At 38.3% G+C, this 24,972-nt stretch overlaps 1 protein-coding gene across 1 annotated transcript in view; it reads right to left on the bottom strand.

Moving 5' to 3' along the window:
* The window catches only part of DGKI (diacylglycerol kinase iota), a gene marked incomplete at both ends in the record, with an annotated part of 261,813 nt that overhangs the window by 64,533 nt on the left and 172,308 nt on the right, over positions 1-24,972 (bottom strand). Inside the window, 2 exons of the mRNA XM_081330760.1 lie at positions 43-122; positions 5,063-5,163. Of these exons, the coding sequence (XP_081186886.1) occupies positions 43-122; positions 5,063-5,163 (181 nt within the window). The remainder of the gene's footprint in view (positions 1-42; positions 123-5,062; positions 5,164-24,972) is intronic.

Raw genomic sequence — 24,972 nt, 5'->3', positions numbered from 1 at the left:
TAATATATTCTAGAGACAGCCATGTCCTTTTCATTTACTCACCTCCTCTAAGCGATCCACATAGATACGACATGTCTCCAAGTCACAATCTCCTCGGACAACTATAATTCCCAATGGAATAGCTATAGGCATAATGATTATAACAATAAGAATTAATAATGTTAAAATGTGTAGCCAAAAATGTTGGGCTTTATGTATACAGTATACAAGATCTGAAGGGAATATAGAAAAGTATCCTTCAAGCTGCATTTTATTCCTGGGGACTCATGGACAATTTATGTTGTTTTCTTGGTAGCAATACAGAAGGAGATTGCACAAGGAGAGAGAGAGAGAGAGAGAGAGAGAGAGAGAGAGAGAGAGAGAGAGAGAGAGAGAGAGAGAGAGAGAGAGAGAGAGAGAGAGAGAGAGAGAGAGAGAGAGAGAGAGAGAGAGAGAGAGAGAGAGAGAGAGAGAGAGAGAGAGATCCTGTATTTACAAATAACTTTTCAGAAGTAACTTCCCGGTTTAGTCTAGAGCCCCAGCATTCCCTGAATACTCATCAGCCCCAACCCAATTTAATTTCTGAACCCAGACAAGATCAGCCAGGTGCCACAACTTGCTGAGATGAAGAAACTATGTAATTACTGCTCATCTTAAAAATGTTATTAGTATATATGTAGCCTGTCAAGACTTAGTCAATTATACTTAATGGTATTTAATTTCAGCAGAGTGGGATTGCACAGGCATAAGTAAAGATGCACCTCTCCTGTTAGATGCCAAACTAAAATTAATAGTAAATCCTCAAACTTCCCCATGAGAGAAAAATCACCTAGGCCCCCAAGTGCTGTCTCAGAAATGAAATAGTGTAACTATGGAAGGAGACCCTCTTCTTCCCTTCCCCCCACAAATAAAATCTTGCCATCCATCATTTACAAAAGGAATTTATGACTAATTTTCTCCTCAAAGTAGCCCTCTAGCATAGTTTGCTGACCAAGTTTTAAACAATCTCCTGGTGTTGTAGGCAAATCCCTTGACATGTCACAGAAACTACGCATGAGTATAAACGGAATAGTGATGAAGACATTTATTCATCTGATAGAAAGCCTGAACGTAAATCTACAAAAGATAGAGAATGTGTCTTATTGATAAACTCTAATGAGTTTTGCTTATATTGTTTGTATTAAAATGTGTCAATTTTAGAGTATGTTCTCATTGAGAAATCTAAGAGAACATTATGCTGAAACAGAGCAACCATTCCATTTCAACAAAATAATGTTGACAGGAGTAGAAAAATACCATACAAAAGGCCATCATCTTAAGGTTAGACCCATGCCTTTGGCCTTCCTATCATCAACAGACTTTAGCTGGTTAATGCTTTAGAACAGGGGTGTCAAACGTCTGGTCTGTGGGCCAGTTGCATCCTGTAGAGGCCACGCCCACCCCAGTTCCGGCAATGCAAAAAAAGTCATGATATGTAGCGACACGTCATATGACGTGATGAGTTTGACACCCATGCTTTAGAGATAGTGTACATTGATGTTCCCAATTGGAGACTGATTCTGGAAACAATTAATTTAATGCTCACATTGCCCCTACTAGCTACACTCTGAGTTTGGCTGAATATACTTTCTGTCAGAGGAGAACTGCAGATGGCAAGAAAAAGAAATAGGAGTTGGAAATTATTAGGTAATGGAAAGATTGACAGACAAGCCTCCACTATGAGCAATGCATGGGGGCTTTTGGAACAGAATAAAATGATGAAACAACATAGTCATGGCCTTCTCTAGAAGGGAATCCAGGATCCAGTGACAAAGCATACCGCATGTCATGACATCATGACCCAAATACTGTAACTTTGGGACCCAGTGGTTGAGGGCAGGATTTGCATCACCATGTTATTGCAAGTGTAGCATTGAAAATGAAATGGCAGACAATATTTTTAGAGGATGGATTAGTTATTAAGTCAAACTGTACCGACTGCGCATGTAGTGATTTGGAATTGTGGAAGTTATCATCTTAATATATCTGGAAGCCAATAGGTTTACAAATTGTCCTTGTGGATCATGTCTCCCTTGTAATGTCTGCCTAGATTGTATGGCTGGGCAGACTATTGAACTATTGTTTCATCTCATCTCACACATGAATTTCTTCCAATGTTAATGGCCTAATGCTAATATTCTGCAGTTGCTGAAAAGTTTTCCCATTAATCTCACAGGATAATGGATAAAAACATATCTGCCTGAAACCCCTCACCATCTCAACTGAGGAAACAAAGAATCAAAAACAAAACATAATTCAAGAGATAATACCACAATAATTAATTGTCACATTGAATTAATGGTGTAAAATCAAAAGAAGAGGTTAGCTGAGCCTGCAACACAGTAGATGCTAACTTTTCAAAATGAAGTTTCTTTCCCAGTGACACACACTGAGTCATTAATCAATGCAGGATATGGCTCCTGGAGATAAGGGTTTAATGGAGTCTTGTTCATCCATCTGGCTCATTATTCATATTCAATTACAAAGACGACTGTTTCTTATGTAATCATGCTGCAGAACATGGGGTTCCCTAGGAATTATGGGATGACAAACTTTCTAATTGGTTTGCTTATCTTGGAGCAAAAAGATGGTTATTCTGGGTAGGCAGCATTCTGTTTCCCCAACATACCCATATCTTTATCCATTGCTTATTTCCACAGAACTGATTTCTGTAATCTTCAGGGAGAATATAGATTCCACCAAGAGCAGTTGTTTCAGCTCCTGATGCTGATTGTCACTCAGCAAATGAAAGGTTTCATCACAGCTTTGCAGAACATTCTTTATAAAGATAATTGCTAGGATTTCTGGGAAGTATAAATTTTGTTTAAATTATAATAACACAGTTCTGCAGCCTGTTGGGGAAAAAATGATAACTTGAAGTGTGTTAGGCTGAATGTTTCACTGGAGGAAAGTCATTTGCCTGTGGGCAAGATGATAAAAGCTCTGGTACAGCAACAGAAGAGTGTATACATTTCTTCAACCTGGTGTCCTTCTTGAAGAATACTGCCCCATTACAATGAGCCAATTGGAAGATCATCACTGTCACGGTTTATTGTGACAGGCGTGAGCTATTTTCAAACTTCTCCCATGATCTATCATCCTTCCCCCCTTTCCAATGCAACCAAGTTTTTGTTTCTGTTTTTATTAACTATATTTGTCATCTCTCATCCTCAGCTATGGTTATTGAGCTCTATGTTGTTTGAACCAAGTCTAACACAGGGGTTCTGAAAAAGCTGGTTACTTTCATCCAATCACAGATAAATATAACCACAGGTTAGAGTTTGGATGTGAAGTTCTTCTCAAGTACTCTAGGAATGAAAAACATGTAAATTTGAAACTCATACAGTTTGCTCTCCTCAGTTCAAAACTGCTCAGCTAGGTTCATTGAGGATGCCTGACTTTCGCACCAGAGAGATAAGATCAGTTTCCCAAAGGTGGGAGATTTCTTTTTAATATCCATCTTTCAAACTTTCCCATCTAAATTAACAATGAACTATTAAAATCAGAACATGGAGAATAGTTTAAGAATAAGCGATTTTATTAATCTCTTCAAAATATTGCAATGAACCCATTAAGATTTCTTTCTGGAGATATCTCTCCATGATGCACAATAAGTACTCCAATACTAACTTGGATTATCCCAAAACAGTGTAAATAAATTTACACTCTCATTCTATTTGGAGCCTCACCTAAATTGATTTTCTCCCTTATATAACTGACAACACATCATGCACAGTTTCAGAGAAGATTAATATCAACCCCAAGAGGTAGGCAATCTATTTTTAAATCTTTCCGATGACATTCTGCCCTTTGGAGGAAATAACCATGTATATCTGTTTCTTCCTTGTTTTCTCAATCATTTGTGTATTAGGATAGACAAAACTACATGACAGTAATCACCATACACTGTAATCCCTGTTTAGCAATGTTCGTTTAAGTGGTACTTATTGCATTTATGTATATAAGTATTTATTGAGTATTGGATTTATGCCCTGATTTTTTGTTTATTCCAGTATTTATAATGGCTTATATTAACAGAAAATACAAAGAATAGAATTAAATTTAATAACGCTGCTTTCATTCTGCCACAGCATAGTTAGTCATTCCCAGAACTTGAAACTTTATATTTGAGGAATTCATTTAATTCTTTATTTAAAATGCATCGGTTCACTTAGATGACTGAAGAATAGCAATGCTTCTACTGTAAAGATTTTTTTTAAAAAAAAAAGAAGGCAAACCCTGCTATACTATATAAAAAAACTATAGAAATGTCCAGGAAGTCACCAGAATTCAAACTTGACTTAATGCCAGTTTCAAATCTTCTTGGTATTGGAAAAGTTAGAAAAGAAAAGAATATTGCAGATTGTCTGTCATGCTGTTTAGAATCTCCTGTTCAGGCATAACACCAGAAGACATCTATTGTCTTGTAAAATCATAATCTTGAAAACTTTAAATGAAAATTGTACTCTTGATAGCTAGAAAAATAACTTTGTAAAATAAAAATGACGGCTTTCAATTGTTCTGCACATACATTTCTACAGGATGGGCTTTTAAAAAATGTTATTTCCCCAGTGTGGTTTTATTGTTGCAAAATAAACGATTGCTATTTATATATAACATTCATTTGTATGACCTCTCTTCATATGCAGAGGCTGATGAATTTCTGTTTAAAAAAGGAATAAATGCGAGCCACATTTAATGTAATGGAAATCTCCCAGGCTCTGCAAAACATAGTGAGTATAGAAGGTTCCAAAAAGTTTCCAAAGAAATTTATGGCAAAATCCTTTTTATGTCTCTCAAAATAATGACCTGTTTTAAAAAGTGACATTGGTACTAATAGACAAAAATACTCCCCAGCATTTATCTCCTGCAAAACCTTGTTTGAAGGCAACTTTTACAATGACTTGGCTTCTATGAAGCATGAAAGAAAAACCAGCCCTCCTGGCAATTAGACACAAAAAATTGCAGAATGAAATGTACCATACCCAGAGGTAATTCGCAGATTTTAAAAAAAAACACACAGACTATTTTTTAAAAAACTTACAAACTTCCCGGAGTTTTTCCTTGTCATAATGCAGTCTCTCGTAATCTTGCAAGCTAATCCTATTCACTCTGATTCTCAGGCGATCTGGGATGGCGTGGGGGCTACAAGGAAATACAGTAGTTCCATCAGTAATTAATTCCAGCTCCAGTCCAATACAGCCTCTGAAAAGAAAGAATCTGATTTTCCCAGAATGAATGAAGAAGAATGGGACAGGAGGAAAAACAAGCCTTAGCCAAATCAAATCCCACCGGCACCTCTCTGCCAATCTCAAAATACAGGCTGTTGTGAAACAATGACTGCCTTTTGATTTGAGAAATGGTATAGGTTTTCAGAATGAACTCAAAAGTTAATCTCTGTTGCTTCCATTGTAAATTGATCTTTGCTGCCCATATGTTAAGATATTCACAGAGGGCCTTTTGTGGGTAGCCCCAGGCCCAAGCATTTAGGAGAGGAAGGGCATCCTTTACCTGCGCCTGGAGAACCAGGAGGATCCAGCCCAGGCTGCAACCTAGTATCATGGAGGGATAAAAAGATTCTGCTTGAGGATATTTTCAGAAAATCAATTCACTTTCATTATGAATTATGAACTGACTATCCACTTCTCGTAGAATTACCTGTCCAATTTGTGTGGCATTTCTATTCAATGCAAAGTCCCTGCTACTGCAAGAGCACTTGTTTCAGGTGCTCTGCCCCAATTTAAGACCTTCCATAAAATCAGCAGACTAGAAAAAATCAAAATCTAGAATAGTAAGTAGCCCAGGTCAATCTTTAAAACAAAGTAGGAATGCTTCTGTAATTAGACTAATAGATTCTGGGGGGAAAAAATAGTTTCACCCTGGGTGACAAAGATCTACCTTTGCCATACAAAGGGAAGGTCAAAGTACCACAGTATTTAGGGATGATAATAATGATGATAATAATCATAACCATTCTTTAAAACTGGGTCTCTTGCACTTGTAAAATGTTGGCATTGGAGTGAAATACCACTTGGACAAAGCTTTTAATAAGATTAATCAAAAAGAAGCAAAATAGTATTTTTGGCTTTCCAGGATGCCAAGGAAAAGGATTTGAGGTTTGATTGAAAAGGGGCAAATGAAAAGGAGAGAGCAAGAACTCAGATCACAAAAGGTACAAGGGGGAAGAGGTTAATGTCATAAAAATGGTAGTTATGACTAGGTGATCAAAGTTCTGCTCATTTTTGATGGTTACAAAAAGTATCAGGAAATCAAACACTTGGGCATATCCAGACTTTGATATCACTGATCAACCCTGCAGATATTCCTGTACTCATCATATTCAATATTATGATTCCCAGATTTTGAGATGGGGTGAGGGACAGAGAGAATGCAGCTCTATAAATGCTTATCTCAGATAAATATAAGAAGTAAATATGTCCTATCATCCAGAATTTCTTTCTTTTTTCAAGAACCAAATTGAATCCAAACAAATAAAGAGTGATAATCATCATATATCTTACCTTCTATATATCAATAGTTAGGAACCCAAAGCTTCTGCTTTTAAGAGTGTAGAATGCATTTTATAAAGCAATCTAATATCTGCCTACTCAGAAATGTATTTTACATTCAATGGATTCTTATTGCCATGTAAGGAAGAATTTGTTAAATCAATTTCACATAAGTTTACCAAGTCTTAAATCTGACTAAACACAATGAAGTTTATTTCCAAGTAGCCATAAATGAATTTTCTGTCTTTATCAGATTTTTAATTCATTTGGTTCTCTCTCTGCATCAGTTTCATATCATTGCTTTCAGATTACATGACAATTTGTCATTTGTGTATATTTGCCTAGTCTTTGTATTTTACTGTTTGCTTAACACAAAGATCATTTTTGGCAGCCGCTGTCCTTGCTATATCTACTTTCAACTAAATTTATACTGAGTAGTACTTATAGCTCAATAAAGAGACAATTTCTACCTTGGATTTAGAATCTAAGAAAAGCACAATGCAAACTGAAGCAAAGGTGATGGGGCAGGGAGAAACATAAGAAAGATCAAGTAGCCACTTCTGATATTGAATCTGTCTTAATCTTTTCCTGTGCCACAGAATAATGGACAATTCCTAATGGAGCTGGATCCCAGAAGGTTGATAGCAAACCATCAGGGAACAAGGGAACTTGACATGAATTAACATTACACCCTGGCTTAAACGTCATCCTTTTGCAACCAATATGACATATATGCACAATTTTTTTCTCTGAAAGTCTGCTAAGACACCAATTAGCAGATAATTGGGAGATGCCTGCTAATAACAGGTTTCTGTCACCCTTGCACTGATTTAAACACAAACACACAAAGAAAAACTTGAGAATCAAATCCTTATTAAAGCAGCACCTTTAGGCAGTATGAAAATGACAGGTAGGAATGAAATCAGCTAGAAAATCTGTGTGTGTTTTTTTAAAAAAATAGCTCATCACAAGCATTTTCTTTGGAAGAACACTCTTCAGTATATCCAAAATAATTACAGTTCTTCAAGCCTCCAAACAGATAATAAATTCACCACCACTAAAGAGCAGCAGCTGTGCACCCCAGGTGCCCTCAAATGTCAAAATTCTTTCCACACAATGCAAGCTGTCATAAATTGTCTGAGAAATGATGGCACCCAAAACTTCCATGTGCTTCAAGGGACAGCTGTCCATTTTAACTGGCACCCAGCCACTTCAGCTAGCCAAACATATTTACCTGCTGGTTTGGGAAAGAAATTCAAGACATGGTGTATGGGAGAAAGCAGAACTTGAACCACAAACAATAGGCATTCTGTGCGTTAATTTTGCCAATTACTCAACACAGACAAGATTTACTTTAAATTCAGAAACCAGTGGACTGAAAAATTAAGATGAATATGATGGATAGTATTGTTGTCCCTAATGTTTGGAATAAAATAATTGTTTCTGAAACAGTAACTCTATGGACAGCCAAGAAAACAAACCAATGGATCATTAAACAAATCAACCCAGAGTTCTCACTTGAGGCCCAAATAATCAGGTTCAAATTATCCTACTTTGGACACATTGTGTAAAGACTCAGCTTTCTGAAAAAGGCTTTAATGCTGGCAAAGATTGAAGGAAAGAGGTGGACAGGCAGTAGCAAGCTGTATAGACTCATTTACAGTGGCACTGGGAGAGTCATTGGAATAGCTGAAGAACCAAGTTAGGGATAGATTGTCATGAAGAAATCTAAGTCAGGGTGTCAAACTGCCAACCCGTGGGCCAGTTGCATCATACGGGGCCACGTCCACCCCAGCTCTGGCGATGCAAAAAATGTCACGATATGTCGCAACATCTCATGTGATGTGGCGAGTTTGACACCCATAATCTAAGTGGTCACTAAGAGCTGACAACAACTTGATGTCATGTCATGTAATTTAATTTAATCAATCAAAAGTAACAGAATGGCTCTTGTGAAGTTTCCAGGATGTGAAAACTGCTCCAAAGTCTCTTGAGTCATTATGTTATTGGAATTTGGTAATGAAAAGAAATTGGTCAATTCTATTTCATCCAAAGATTTCAACACTCTAACCTATTGACTCTTAGAAAGCCACTGATTACTTTAAAGCATGGGTCCCAAGGAGCACAGTGGCTCATGAGGTTAGAATGCTGGGCTGACAATCGGCAGCTTCACATTTGAGACCTGTTGCTACCTAGGGGTGGGGTGAGTTCTCATCACATGCTTTAATTACCATCAATCCAGCGATTTGAAAGCAGGAGACCACGAATGGGTACCACTTTGGTGGGTGATTTCATGTGTACTTGAAAGGGGCCCCTGACAGGGCATCTCCTAGGCAATGGTGACACCACCAGCAAATCCTTTCACCATGGAAGCACTTCTGGAAATCAGTGCTTCTGACACAGAAGTATTAGTATTAGGCATCAGTCCCCAAAATCTTCATCTCATTGACCCCTTCCAGAAATTTTAGATTGTCCATTGACTCATAAACATTTATATAAAAATATTTTAATAAATACTACTTTAAATAATAGTACTACAAATAATAATAATCACTCCATGGATAGTCCATTAATCCTCAGGTGTTAATATTGAACACTTTTGAGAACCCTGCTTTAAAGGAATGCAAAGAATATCTACTTTATCAAGACAATAGCACCATTTTGACTATCTGCAAGCCCTTTCATCAGAATACCTTCATTTAAAAATATTATTTTGCTTTGAAACATATATACATATATACATATATACACAGTGGCTCAGTGGGTTAGGATGCTGAGCTTGTCGATCAGATGGTCGGCAGTTTAGCGGGTTGAATCCCAAGTGCCGCGTAGCAGAGTGAGCACCTGTTACTCATCCCAGCTTCTGCCAACTTAGCAGTTCGAAAGCACATAAAAATGCAAGTAGAAAAATAGGGACCACTACGGTGGGAAGGTAGCAGCATTCTGTGCGCCTTTGTCATCTAGTCATGCCGGCCACATGACCATGGAGACATCCTCAGAGAAGCACTGGCTCTTTCGGCTTTGAAATGGAGATGAGCACCGACCCCTAGAGTTGGAAATGACTAGCACGCATGTGCAGGGGAACCTTTACCTTTACCTTTACCTTTACCTTTACGAAAGGAAGCATGTTGCCCAGAGCATTCAAGACAAAGATTCTCCATGAAAAAAAATTCCAGTCTAACATTTACTGTTGGAATACTTGTTCCTCATAGAAGGAGGTTTAAGGCAAATGACCAAGTGCTCTCTACCAGTCATTGAGCCAGCAGAAAAATATGCCAGCATAAGATTGCTGCCCCAATTGCTGAACCGTACTTTGCCACAGTGACAAGGCTGAAGACTGCTGCTTTCCTTAAGAAAATGATTAATGGTCCCTTCTAAGATGTTTGCCATGTCCCTCATTCCTTCTGTGGGTTGTCTGACCACTTTTTAGTCTGCAGCTCTTCCAGCTGTCTCCCAAGGTCATTCCTACATACTATTTCAACTACTGATGTAAAAATAACTATCAGTAACTCTCCTTAATGTGGAACAGGGATGAAATTGAATATTTACAGGTGGGTACTTAGAACCTGTAAGAATCCATTTATATCACATTCATAAATGTATGTTTAAAACATTATCCCCCCCTATGGATTCTGCCATCTCCCGAGGAAGGAGGAGTATATGTGGATTCAGCCTGCCATAGGTTATTTCAAAGGCCAAGGGAACCTTTTGAACTGGGGGGAACAAAAGGGAGGGTTAGAGAAGAAGGCATCTGGCTTGTGACTTCTTTTAATTCTGGAGAGAAAGAAGGCAATAACCATAAAGATTCGAAGTTCCTTTTTTTCCCCACGAAAGGGATGACACAAAGTAGAAGGATGGGGGCTGACCAAATGGGGTTGAGGGAAGGGGGGTTGAACCGGGAACCCTTTATAAAATTTCAATTTGTAAAACAATACTAGGTCCTGTCTTGTATTCCCACTACCAAGCATGTCCTAGTAAAGATTCCTTTTGGACTAGAACTGACTCCAAGAGTTTTTGTTTTCCTAAGACGTGGTTTGGGGTGGGTCCTGACAGAACCATATGTTTACCCACCTGCCAAGTTGCCAATAATGAGTTACTTTGGGCCTCTGACTGCCAGTTGGACTATTTCTGAAAGCACATCAAGCCCGTATCCAAAGGTAACCCTGTTGACATGGAGGGGCATGAGGTAAAACGGGGGGAGCAATCAGTAGCAATTAACCCCATTTTCATCTAATGCTGAAGTGACAGGGTAGTGAAGCTACTTCTGTCTCTGTGATCAACAGCATCCAGAAGTAACCTATGGGTGGCAATGGAATTGGATCTCTCTTACAGCTCAAGCCAAATTAACCACGGAGAGAAGTTCTAGCACCTGGAAAGGACGAGATATTCATAACCAATAACACATTTTGTGTTATTGTTTTATTCTTTTTTGACCTTCTATACTTTTCTTCTTAGCATGGAATGTGGGTGAATGTTTTCAAGCAGTCAACTTCAGAAGCTAATCAACAATGGGGGACTTGTATGCACCACAAAATACTACATGGTTTCCCTTAAAGTCTTCACAGCCTCATCTTTATCCTTGCCCAATATATTTCTGAGTTGAAGAATTAGAATTAGAAGGGAAAGCTACATTCACCTGTGCAATCTCACCTCCCTAGCTCATTCAGGAAATATGATCGGTGGCAATTCAACTATTAGATCTCTAACCAAATAGAGTTCATAACTTCAAAGGGAAACCTCTTCTATTGTCATTCCACCAGAAACTAATAAATAGTCAAGATATAGTCCTTTTTCATCAACTGAACCATTGATTCAAGTACTACAAGAAGTGATCAGCTACACATTATAAGATTACATCCTCAACATAGCATTACCTATTGGAATACATGATTTAGACAAGGAGTAGAGGGAATACTGTACAGATTTGTCAGGTTTGAATCTTTCTGAGCTATCCTTGAAGCAGAAGTGTCCAATCATAGCCAGCATGCAGTTCTTACATGCAGCTCTCAGTAAATGTCTTCACAAAATTCAGTGCAAAGTTTTAAGTGTTTTATAAAATTGCAGCCAACTGTATTCTTAATTCTGTTTTTATTTCCTGTATCTTGTAAACCATTTCGAATGTTTTTTAAGTAGAAGCGTAGGCTAATCTTATTTTAAAGAAACAAAGGAAGCAGTTCTAGTTCTGGCACCTTAATTATTCAAATGCTGGGTCTATTCTTTTCTGCATTTCTGCCCAGGTGACAAGTAAAAAGAAAAGGAAGGAATCTAATCTGATGGAATTCAGAGCAGGGATCTGATACCCAAACAATGCCTCTGCCACAGGTTCAGGCTGATGCAACTGAAAGAGAGTATTTAATTTTAAGCATCCACATTTTCTGACAATTATTTTTAAAGCCTGTGAACCATAACATGTCTATATAGAGAAAAACAGAGGAAGAATCTATTCGCAAATAGCTGTCAGGCAAGAACCTGCATTTAATATGATTCAATAGGAAATCTGCCTCTTTAAAAACAGAAGCCAACATTAAACTTCAGGAAATTCAGAACTCTCCTGGGGCACGTTTGCTATGACAGATTAATGAACTATTTATCTTCTCAGTAAACATGCAAAACTAATTAAATGTCCTTGCTTTTTAGAATAATAGGGAGAAGGAAAACACCAGCTTACAAAAGAAAAATAATTAACCTCGCTAGTGTGATTTCATTGTCAGAACTTAGAAGTGATATGCATTAAATATGATGCTTCAATTGAAAACACTTTACTCATTCAAAATAAGATGTCAACCCAGAAGAAAACAAGAGTCCTGGTTGGGAGCTAGTGCCCACTTCATCTGTTGCATTGTGCATCCATCCACAGATATTCATGCAGATGTGTTTAAGGACAAAATGGAAACAATGGGATGACAAGAAATGCAGATTTGTCCAGACTCTTCCGTCCAAACCTTCAATGTGTAGCATTCAGAGCAGCAGGAAGTATCCATAACATAGTTCCATATTTGACTAATTTTCTGACTTAGGCTGATCTTGAAAAGCTAAGCAATATTAATGTTTAATATTTGGATGGGAGATCACTAGGAAAACTAAGGACTGTATGCTATGCTGGAAGAAGGCAAATGTCAAATCAATTCTATACTGTGCCAAGAAAAATACAAGCATATGTCCATAAGTTATGAATAGAGTTTTCGCAAAGAAGATTACCTTTTACCTAAGTTAGGAAAATATCTTGGACTTCACTGAGCCCTAATGGATCAGCCAATAAATGATAGCAATTTAAACTAGTTCATCAAAACCAACAAAGATACTTTCAGGAACCATTTTCTTTTTATATATTGTAGTTACACAGTTTCATATTTGAACATTCCTTTTCAAGTTTTTTTTGTTTCTGAACATTGTAGTCTTGCTGAAGAACATTGGCAAGCTAGTTAGAATGTTCTTCTCCAACTAAGACAATTTCTTATCTACTAACATCAGAGATTATCCTGTATTTATATTTAATTTACCATCCAATTCAATGAAATTAAAAGTTTTGAAATTTGTTCCATGGGACAAAATACTTTTAGAGAAGTTCACTTTCTTCTCATTATTTGTTAGATTTATAACCTGCTCTGGCAAATACTCAGAGTGTTCAATAGTTTGAGTGGGGTATTTTTGTACTTATTGTTATAGGATCATCCATCTTCCAATTTAAATTCCTTTGTCAGAGGTCAGAGGTCTCCCTGCCTTTCCACACATCCATTAATTCCTAAGAGTGAACATAATGTGGTTTCATTTACTGCCAAATAAGTAGATCATAAGGTAGAGGTGTCTAGGAAGTTGCATTTTCATGGATATTCCTACCAGAATGTTCAGATACTTAAAAAAAAGTATTTTATTAACACTGATATAGTCTGTCCCCAATTGATACCTTGGAAATATGCTGTTCATATTCACTAAGCTGCTTGCTTCATTTATCTATGTTTCTACTAGTACTTTATTCTTCTTTTTAATAACAGCCTTTGAAAACAATTTCCCTTAGAAAACAATTGTGTCATTTTTTAAATCAGTCTCCCCCCTCAAAAAAAAATAGGCAAAAGTAAGCTGGGATTAACGAAATATTCAGTCGGACAAGGACCTAGAAGGGATGACATCTAAATTCTGGTAAATCTTTAGTTTCTAGCAATTTTGTTTTTTACAGCAGCCATTTTAAAAATGGATAAATCTACCCAGCATCCATTTGGGAAGAAAGTCCAGAAAATTTCCTTTAAATTCCAACTAATAAGAGGAATCTTATGTCAGTGTGGTTCCATGGGTGATTCTTCGGCTGATGGTACATATAATATGTTCAGGACCAAACGGCAAGTCCACAACCAAAATAGCTTTAGTCACATAGAGGGCCAAAGCCAGCAGAAATATACTACAAAATCAGCAGAAATATAAAAAGTTTTTCCAGGAAGAAATTCTTTCGATGGAACCAACTGAGAGCCAGTTTGGTCTAGAGGTTAAGACACCAGGCTAGAAAGCAGGAGACCATGAATTCTAGTCCTGCCTTAGCCATGAAAGCCAACTTGGTGACCTTGGGCCCGTCATTCTCTCTCGGTCCAACTCACTTCACAGGGTTGTTGTTGTGGGGAAAATAGGAGGAGGAAGGTGTGTTGGATGTGTTCATCACTTGAGTTATTTGTAACAATAATAAAGGTGGGATATAATTAAATAAAAATAAAATCCCCAAAACTAATAACAATGACTGAGGTGTCCGGAGAATGTCTGATCGTTGAAGAGTGAATCAAAAGAAATGGAGAAATGGAATGAAATGGGATGTCCTAGAGAAATATTAGGGGGGATTGGCCGGAACATGGAAAATAACCTTTCATCCTTACAGTATTTTGTTTCACTTTTCAATTTAACAAGTGTCTTTATTAAAGAACTGGAATCTGAAACAAAATAGATACAAGTGTATCTAATAGTTTGCCTTCCATTATTTTCTATTCCTATGAGCAACTCCTTTATTGTAACAAACCTTGCTGAAATATTTTACAATGTATTCGTAGGAAAGGGTGAACATTTTGAGAATTTTGCATTTCCACAGATATTAATCATTGGGTTTCTGATAGGTAATTTTGGAGTTATGGCTTTTATTGTTTCAACAGTGCTAAAAAGCCATCAGAATGGATGAATGGATGATGGATGGATAAATAGAAAGATAGTAAATCAATAGATAGAAGAGAAATAACTAGCCATCATCAATATAGTAGCAATTTTGTCATTGGCATTTGTGAAAGAAATGGCATAGAAATCTCCAACTCGTCCAACATTTTATAGTTGCATAATTTTTTTTTTCCTGCCCAAAATCTAAGTGAGGAAAAAGCCTGTAATTGTGGGCTGATTTATAGCAGAGAAATGTTGATGAATGCAGTATATAAACTTATGTAAGCATGCAGCTAACAGAATAACAGAGTTGGAAAGGACCTTGAAGGTCTTCTAGTCCAACCTATGCTCAAGCAGGAAACCCTATACCAAATAATAATAATAATAATAATAATAATAATAATAATAATAATAATAATAATAATAATAATAATAATAATAACAACAACAACAATAACAATAATAATAAAGTTGGAAGGGACTTTGGAGGTCTTCTAGTCCAATCCCCCTGTTCAGGCAGGAAACCCTATACCATTTTAGAAAAATGGTTGTCCAGTCTCTTCTTAAAAACTTCCAGTGTTGGAGCATTCACCACCTCTGGAGGCAGGTTGTTCCACTGGTTAATTGTTCTAACTGTCAGGAAGTTTCTCCTTAGTTCTAGGTTGCTTCTCTCTTTGGGGAATAGGTTGACTCCCTCTTCTTTGTGGCAACCCCTGAGATATTGGAACACTGCTGTGATGTCACCCCCTCGCCCTTCTCTTCATTATACTACACATACCCAATTCCAGCAATCGTTCTTTATATTTTTTAGTCTCCAGTCCCCTAATCATCTTTGTTGCTCTTGTCTGTACTCTTTCTAGAGTCTCAACATCTTTTTTACATTGTGGTGACCAAAACTGGATGCAGTATTCCAAGTGTGGCCTTACCAAGGTGTTATAAAGTGGTATTAACACTTCACATGATCTTGATTCTAACACTCTGTTAATGCAGCCTAGCACTGTTTTGGCTTTTTTGGCAGCTGCAGCACACTGCTGGCTCATATTTAAGTGATTGTCCACTAGGGCTCCAAGATTCCTCTCACCGTTACTATGATTGAGCCAGTTACTACCTATACTATACCGGTGCATTTGTTTTTTCTTGCCTAAATGTAAAACCTTACTTTATTCACCATTGAATTTCATTTTGTTAGATAGCGCCCAATGTTCAAGTCTGTCAAGATCCTTCTGTATCTTAAGCCTATCTTCTGGAGTGTTGGCTATTCCTGCCAGCTTGGTGTCATCTGCAAATTTGATGAGTTCCCCATCTATCCCCTCATCCAAATCATTGATGAAGAAGTTGAAGAGCACTGGGCCCAGAACAGAGCCCTGGGGCACCCCACTACACACTTCCCTCCATGTAGATGCAGTTCCATTGAGGACCACACGCTGAGTACGGCTGGTCAGCCAGCTATGAATTCTTCTGGTAGTGATGCTGTCTAACCCACATTTTTCTATCTTATCAAGTAGTAGGTTGTGGTCTACTTTATCAAATGCCTTACTGAAGTCCAAGTAAATTATATCCAGAGCATTCCTCTGGTCTACAAATTTTGTCACCTGGTCAAACAATGTAATAAGATTTGTCTGGCATGATCTGTTTTTGACAAACCCATCTTGGCTTTTGGTAATGACTTGGTTTGCCTCTAGGTGTTCACTGATTCATTGCTTGCAAATGTCTTTATAAAAAGCATGGTTTTGAAACACTGCAGTATCTCTAACATAGTCTTTGGTTAAAAAAAGAAAATACCAGTTAATGATGTAAAGCATCCTCAAACAACTTTGACTGTCCAAAATTCAAGACTAATTCTAAATGATACCTTTGGAATTTTGCCCTTTCAAAAATTACCTACCAGCATCCTCAAAATCAAGTCTGCTCATTTTTCTCAAAGGGATTTTCAGAACAGTCTTTGACATCTGAATATTTTATTTTTATTTATTGATTAAATTTACACGCCGCCTGACTCACCATCAAGTGACTCTGAGCAGCAGAATATCATAGTGAGTAGCACCCTAAATCTAAATTTCACAATGCTTTGGGGGTTTGATGCTTTAATTTATTAGGCATGCTAACAATCGGTTGTTGTGAAGCTGTTAGGTTAACTGATCTCAGATTTGGGATATAGAATAATTTAAACTATTTTCTAAAACCTACTACTGTCTTTATACCTTGATCCAGTATCTAAAATGAATTGGGATTCTAGAAACGTTTAATTCTTTAAATACATTCTAGAATTTGATTTCTTAAAAGTATTTAACTAAACATGCAAACAGGGCTGAACTAAATACCTTGGCCCACATCAGACATATTACATGATGCTTCTTCCCAATATCCACATATGTTCAGAGTATGAACTCTGCACCAGTTGAAGTTATGCACTGATAAGTTTCTGGTTATCCCCCCCCGCCTCTCTCTCTCTCTCTCTCTCTCTCTCTCCTATACCTATACCTGTACCTATACCTATACCTATATATCTTTATGGGCTATAGTTGCTTGCACTGTGCATAAAGAAGCCAGGAGAACACTATTTGGGATGATTTACACAATGTGGATGAAAGTCACTTGGTACAATCATGGTCTCAGTTTATAACACCTTTCAGGAAAGAATAAGCAGAATATTCGTGGATTCCACCACCAACTCTGAGTTTCAAAAGCTGTAATTTCTACTCTGTATTTGATTGACTGACATACCAATGTAACAGAATCAGCAGACTGATTTGTAAAATATGTCATAATTCTTTCCTATGAGCAATTTCTGCTCTGAATAGCTTATGAGCTGGAAAGAACATGCCCTGGAAACATATTTTTTCCCACAGTGTCCCTACAACATTGTCTTTTTTTCATTCCCATCCATAGGTGAGGTTGTTTTACAACAACCATAGCTGGTGTTTCCCCTCTTATTCTAACATTATCCAAGGGCAGCCCCAAGGAGTTTAAAATCTGCTATGCTTTGTCACATTTTATGTTGTAAGAAAGCCAGGTGGCTGCAGCCACTTGAAACAGAAGGATGAGGAGGGATTGGAAATGAGGACAGAAAATTTCACACTTTTTTGTCATCCCAAGTATGTACAAAGAGCATTTCAGTTCAGCAATGAGAAAACAATTTTAGTTCCAATGGGAATGGGAATTTAGTTTATTAAAGGCTATGTAGGAAACAGGTATTTCAAGGAAGACAGGTATCATGCATGTGTTCTGAACCCTGTGAAGGAACAGTGGAATGTGTAATAGACAAACAAATGCGTGCTTCTCCTTGAAAAGAAGACTGCTTGACTGCTGCTTTTTGACAAGTTCTCTCTCAGGAACTTGAGAAAGAGTAATGTTTAGCTATGGTTCGGTCTGTATGAATTGTGTCTTGAAGCAGTGGATGGTTATTCATCAAGGGCCTTCCTTCTCAAGTATCAGAAGCGGGGCGGGGGGAGGGGGGAAGGCAGGCTATATTTTGGATTGAACTACCTAGTCTGTGTTCTCTGAGGTTACTAAAAAGGACTATAAAAGACCCAAGAAATTGGAACACTTTCACCCTCCACTTACATTCAAATAATTTCACTTCAGATGTGACCCTTGCACAACTAGACTGTTATTACTCAGCTCAGGGTTGTCAGCAACTTTAGCACAGCCCCCCCCCAACCTTTTGGGTACCAGGGACCACTTTTCTGGAGGAAGATTTTTTCCGTGGACAGGAGGGGGTGTGATTTTGTGTACTGCCTGCATCCCACAGATGGCGCTTCACTAGTTTGTACAACCCGGTTGCTGGCATGCCAGGGCCCAGTTCTGGTCCAAGGACCAGGGGTTGGGGACCCCTGTTCTAGCATAAGTAACTTTTGTTCAGTATCAGTTTCAGGCACTGGTTGGCACAATGCATTGCTGGAAATGCTAGCTTTGGTGAAAGCATTTCCAGATGACTACAGGATTCATGCTACATAAACCATGCAGAGAAGGAGAAGATGAAGCCTGAAAGAAAAAGGTGATACTTAAAAATAGGGAAGGGATAGACAAGTAAGTACTCACATGGTAAAAGAATCAGGGGGAGCCGAAACTCTCCTCAGGTCAGCAGATGGCACTTTTTGGATGCTATAGTCAGCAGGAAATGAGTAGCCACAGCAGGATCAGCACAACAGGATGGACAAACAAGAAAAAAGCCCAGACAGACAGACAGAAAGAGAGAAAGAAAGAGAGAAAGACAGACAACATTTAACCAAAACAAAAGGAAAGCATTACATACAAGCTAAATGGAGATGTATATTAAGTTCTAGGGCAGCGTACCCAAAGCCAAGGATAGATACCAGCGAGCACAATGAAAAGAAATGGTTCTGGTACTATAGCATGAGACAGCACAAGGGCAAAAGGTAGAGACTTTTGTAGCAGGATGTAATCTTGGACATGGCAAGAGGTGAAGGGCTCTGATAGAGAAAGGCGGAAGCTATCAGAAAAATTGCTCCAGGTACCTCCATTGATGAAGACCTCACCCAAAGTATGACTCAGTATTTCAAATATATTGGTATTCAGACATATTGGTGTTTTCCAAACACTACTATAACACTAATCCTTCAAAATGTAATGCAGGCAGACCCTGCTTATTGACTTTAGTGGACAAGAAAGAGAAAATACAGGTACAAAATGATAGGGGAACTGCTGTGCACATTTTCGATCCAGGCAGAGTTTTGAAAAGGCATTGCATCTACAGTTCTTTTTACTAACAGTAAATAGCTGCTACCGTCTCAGTATAAATGGATTCCCTACTTCCTCATCTGTCTCATAACCATTCCTTTCACCTCATTTAATTGTTATTAGTCCAGTGGTCTTGTCATTATGATTCACAGTTTGGGATTTTTGCAGCAGGGGAGAACCAAGTTTTGAAAAAAAAAACGAGATGTGTTTTCCTGCACATAGGTCAAACAAGGCCCCAATGGAATCACATGGAACATGGTTTAAAGAAAGCAGGTAATACAATTTCAAACAAAGCTACAAACATGCAACTATCTCAACACCAATTTGAATAGGCCCAACAAAATATTTATTGTAGGTTCTGAAATTGGAATAGAAAAATTTTGTTCACTTTCTCTCCCACATACACGTGTGAAGATCAGCCAGAGCTGTGCACTATCCTTACTTGCAACACCAGTATAGCCCCTCATGATATGCTGTATAGATAATAACAGTATGTCCCAGACTATTTCATTACTTGAACAACATCGGACTGAAGAGGATCTGGTTTCGATCCATTAGCAGTACAAATATAAAATTACATTATCCAGAATGCTCATTGTTCATTCACATTATAAAGTCCTCACATCCTCTTTCTTGTTCAATTAAAAATGATCAGCCTTACAAACACAAGAGCAGTTTACGCCTGATATAAAAGGGGTCTGTTTGTCTTTCTCCCAGAACTACGTACATGAGAGCTTTGGAGAAATGCAAAGTACATTTCACGTGTGACATTTTTCTGTTTGATGTTTAATCAGAAAGACTTGTGGGCATCAAACTTAATTTCCTCCCCCTCCCCCTTTAATTTAGCCCAAAGTCAATGAATTGTAACCTAGAGTAGGAACAAGATAAAACTTAAAGACAACTAAAAAAATCCATAACCAAAACTAAACAGTTTTAAATGGAAAGGATCATTTGCAGATTTCTAGGTCTCCAACTTGGATTTCTTGGACAAAGGGATAGTTTTTAATATTGCAGTTCTAAGGCTCATTCCATAATGGATACATTTTAAAACCAAATACACATAATTAGATTGATAATATTAATCTCCCCTTTTTAACTCAAAAAAATCACTGTTTACTGGGTCTTAATCTCCCTGTAACAATTTTGTGCTGCTAATGAATGTTCTGTTCTCCCATTAAGCCAGCCAATGTTCCTTCCATTTGATCAATAAAAGGGTGCGAAATTCAGAAACTAGCTGAATGCGTGCGCGCGCACACACATACACACACACACAGAGACACATTATCATTCTTCCCTCATAATGTTTGCTTTACAAAGGGAAGGAGGAAATTGCTGTCCAATGGAGCTCCAAAAAATATCAGTGCAGTGTGTAGCAGCTGTGAAAAGGCAAATTCCATGCTAAGATTACTAAGAGAGGGATTGAAAATAAAATTGCAGATATCATTGTGTTCTTATAAAAAAATATGGCACATACAGTACAGGTTTAGAATACTTTGCATGACGGAGCAGTGGGCTAATGCCTCCTTAAGTAACACTAGCTGCCTGCAATTAGTGCAGGTTCGCATCCCACCAGGCTCAAGGTTGACTCAGCCTTCCATCCTTCCGAGGTAGGTAAAATGAGGACCCAGATTGTTGGGGGCAATTAAGCTGACTTTGTAATAATGCCACTTGGGGGGTGTGTGTGAAAGCCCTAATAAGCAGGCATATACATAGAATGAAGGCTACTGCTAAGCTTGTAAGCCGCCCTGAGTCTTCAGAGAAGGGCGGGATATAAATGGAATTTTTTAAAAAATGGAAGAAGTGGGCAACAAAAAAGATCAGAGGTCATGAACAACTTCTTAAGAAGAGGGTAGAATGTCTGGGAATGTTTAGCTTGGAAGAAAAAGTAATTGATGGGAACATGACTCAGGTGTATAAAAATGTGCACCGCTAGGAGGAAATGGACAGGGATAACTATGTATTTATCTATCACTTTGATACCTCGATGCAATCGTACACAGACTCATGAGGTGGAAGATTTTCTCCTTTCAACTTTTAGGCCAATGTTTGTGTGTGTTTTTTAAAAAAACACCCTCTTTTTCATAAATCACACAAATTTGTGAGCAGAAGATGGGCCATTAACTTGACTGGGTTTTAAACAGGACTGGATAAATCTATGGGAGACAAGCCTATCGAGGACTCTTCAACTGAACGTCACACTGAGGAGGATCTGGTTTCAATCCATTAGTAATACAAATATAAAATTACATTATCCAGAATGCTCAATGTTCATGAGCATTATCCAGAATGCTCATTGTTCATTGTTAATATTACATATTGTCTCCTCATTGGGAGAAGATACCTTCAAAAAACAGTTGCAGGACAGTACAGTTAGGAGAAAATATATTTTTCTCTCCCACTTGCAAACTTCCAAAACCAACCGTGAGGAAGAAAATGCTGAAATAAAATGGGTAACTTGGCCTGAGTAATGGTGCTTCCCTTGTGCTCTCTTTACAGCAGACATGTCAAACACAAGGCCCGGGGGGCTGGATCCGGCCCGTGAAGTGGTTTCATGTGGCCCGCAAAGCCATCCTGGAAACAGTGAGGGAACGGCCCCCACTGCCTTGGCCCCGGCCCAGAGACCCTCCTTCTGCCAGAGACCCTCAGATTTGTCCCACTCCTGCCCAGGCCCCCATAGACACCCTTGATGTGAACGATGTAGAGCTGGCCATGCCCACCCAGTAGGCCATACACACTCTAGCCACGCCCACCCAGTAGGCCACGCCCACCCTGGCCATACCCACCCGGCCCCGACGGCAACCGCAATGCTGATGCGGCCCTCAATGAAATTGAGTTTGACGCCCCTGCTTTACAGGGTCACAGGAGGCTATCGCCAATCTCAGATGACTGCAGAGCTTATGTGTGAAACAGGAGGTTGTCTTTTGATCAGAAAATGCCTTTTCGAGAAGCTGGATGCTGATAATGTAGCACTTTTCTCTTCAAAGTGACATTCCGATTATGTATCAGATTTGTATCTCCAGACTGGCAAAATTGCAGTATTGTTACTACAAAGCCAATTTTCATTTATTTCATTCATCACCCATTTTCTCCTCCTAAAAATAGCAGGAGGTGAAAGGCAAGTCATTCTTTTGCTGGATTAATTCAGTCCGATGCAGAGCATAAAGGGACAGGAAAGATAAAAGCCATAAACAAATATATTTTTCTTCCCTGCTTTGGATGGAAACAACATCGAGATTGGTGGCGCTTAAATCTTTTTCCAGAATGGCTTACTATCTTTGCAAAAGAATGCTTGTCAATATACACACATATATACACATTCTTGTAAATGCATTCAGAGTTTGTAAGGATATCTATGTTAATTGCAGTTCTCAAATTACATGTGGTTTATTAAAAGAGAGAAAGAAACCCTGGCTTCCCTAATTGTATGATTCCTTTAGTTCTTTTCTTCAGAAAATCATGGCTTTTAAACGCAAACAATTTTCTCTATTTATGGAATTTTGTGGAGGTCCAAACAATGCCACCCTCTATTTATAAGCATCCAGAATTCTACTTTTTTCTTTCCAGAAAAAAAATCCATTGTCAAAGACATTGTAGATAGGATGGCCGCACAATGTAATTTAACTAGCAGGGCAAGCAGAAATCCTATGTGAAAATACTTACAGTATGCGTGAAACTACAGACTGAAGGACTTCAAGGGTTTGCAGATGTCTTTAAATTTACGTCCTTCAATTTCTTTCAACTCTTTATTTGCCATCATAAAGACCCTTAGGACAAACTCTCATGACAAATGAAAAGGTGAATCACTGGCATATGTAACATAATCTGCTCATGTTTATAGCAGCCCCAGATTATGTATAAACCACACATGGTTGGTTCTCTACAGGTTAGGGCAGAGTTTTTCAACCTTAGCAACTTTAAGAAGTGCAGACTTCAACTCCCAGAATTCCCCAGCCAGCCACTGAATTATGGACATGCCCAATTTTAATGAAAATAATTATTCGTGCTACTGCAAAGTTTAGCAAGTGGATATTAGGTAAGTCAAATGGGAAGCCAAAGCTTCATGGATCTTCCTTCCTGCTCATCTCTGTGTTACCTTAACATTCATCTGCACTTGCTGCTTGTCCCCACCATGAGGCTGGGCCATCTATTGTTTCAGGAAACAGGAACAATTGATGGAGCAGTGGGCTAATGCCTCCTTAAGTAACACCAGCTGCCTGCAATTAGTGCAGGTTCGAGTCCCACCAGGCTCAAGGTTGACTCAGCCTTCCATCCTTCCGAGGTAGGTAAAATGAGGACCCAGATTGTTGGGGGCAATAAGCTGACTTTGTAATAATGCCGCTTGGGGGGGGGGCGAAAGCCCTAATAAGCAGGCATATACATAGAATGAAGGCTACTGCTAAGCTTGTAAGCCGCCCTGAGTTTTCGGAGAAGGGCGGGATATAAATGGAATTAAAATAAAATAAAATAAAATAAAATAAAATATTGACCTCAGTCCGCCCCTGAGCTTCTAAGAACTCCACTTGTGTTTTCTTGTGCTACCTCAACAGAAGCATTTTTACCCTTCTACTGGTGTGTTTTTGGTCTCCCTTCTATCTCATACAAATGCCTCCATTCCAACTGGTCAAATGATTCTTCCTTACTCCCCTCCCAGTCCACACTTCCTGACTTTGATAGACCTTTTACATTGGATGTCTTTGACCCAGTTTTCTCCCCCCCCCCCGCCTGCCAGTCCTCAAAAGACACAGAAAGGAATGCATCTTGGAACTTGCTTTCCCAATATGGGTAAGAAAGGAAAAGCAGAAGATTCCACTAATCAGGAACCATGTTATCTGCATTAGAATAATACCAGGGCATTATTAGGGCCACATGGAATAAGGAGTTGAAATCCATAATCTCAGGCATGAAAAACAAGCTCCACATGTGAACTGATTAACTGTTTTATTGCTAAAAGCCTACGCACAGGAATCTTCTCAACTAATGGTCAGCACTAGTTAAAGTTAGATGAGAGTCAGTGGCAACCAAGGGGTGTTAGACTTCATTCTTTTGTGGCTATGTAAGGACTCTAAAATGATGCCTAGTTTAACTCCTCCCCCTGGCTCTTTTACAAAAGGGATTTCTTAAACTGGCTTCATTTCCAGTTGATTTATGTAAAGGAAGCAAACAGCTAAAGGCTGCAGGACAAATAAGTTCATATTCTTAACTGGAACAGTGACCATCATTATATTTCATGCTGAGATATATAAGCTTTCCTATGCTTAGAATTTCCAATTACAGTATCTTTGATTATGTGTATCATCTCCTTTCAACCTTGTAAACTTGCAATGAAAGCAAGGAATGTTTCCTTGAGTTGAGAGTCTACATATTCATATAGTATTCTTCACAACACTACAGAATTGTTTCCAAGATGTATTTTTTTTATTTTCTGATCTAGCTGACTGCCCTGAGATTTCCTGTCAGTATCTTGCCCAAGTATTGACAAAGTACAACTCTGTTTAGCTTTTTAAAAAAATATTATCCAAAGTTAATTAACTGCTGCCACATGCTGCAATATGCCCTAACCATTTTGATAACTTTACTATTGAATTAGGGGATACAAAAAATCTAGTAACAGAGTTTAATA

This window comes from Vipera berus (assembly GCF_964194415.1).
Source record: "Vipera berus genome assembly, chromosome: 6".
Classification (NCBI taxonomy): domain Eukaryota; kingdom Metazoa; phylum Chordata; class Lepidosauria; order Squamata; family Viperidae; genus Vipera; species Vipera berus.
Note: the sequence above shows the minus strand (reverse complement) of the source record. Positions and strands in the feature narration are given on the sequence as shown.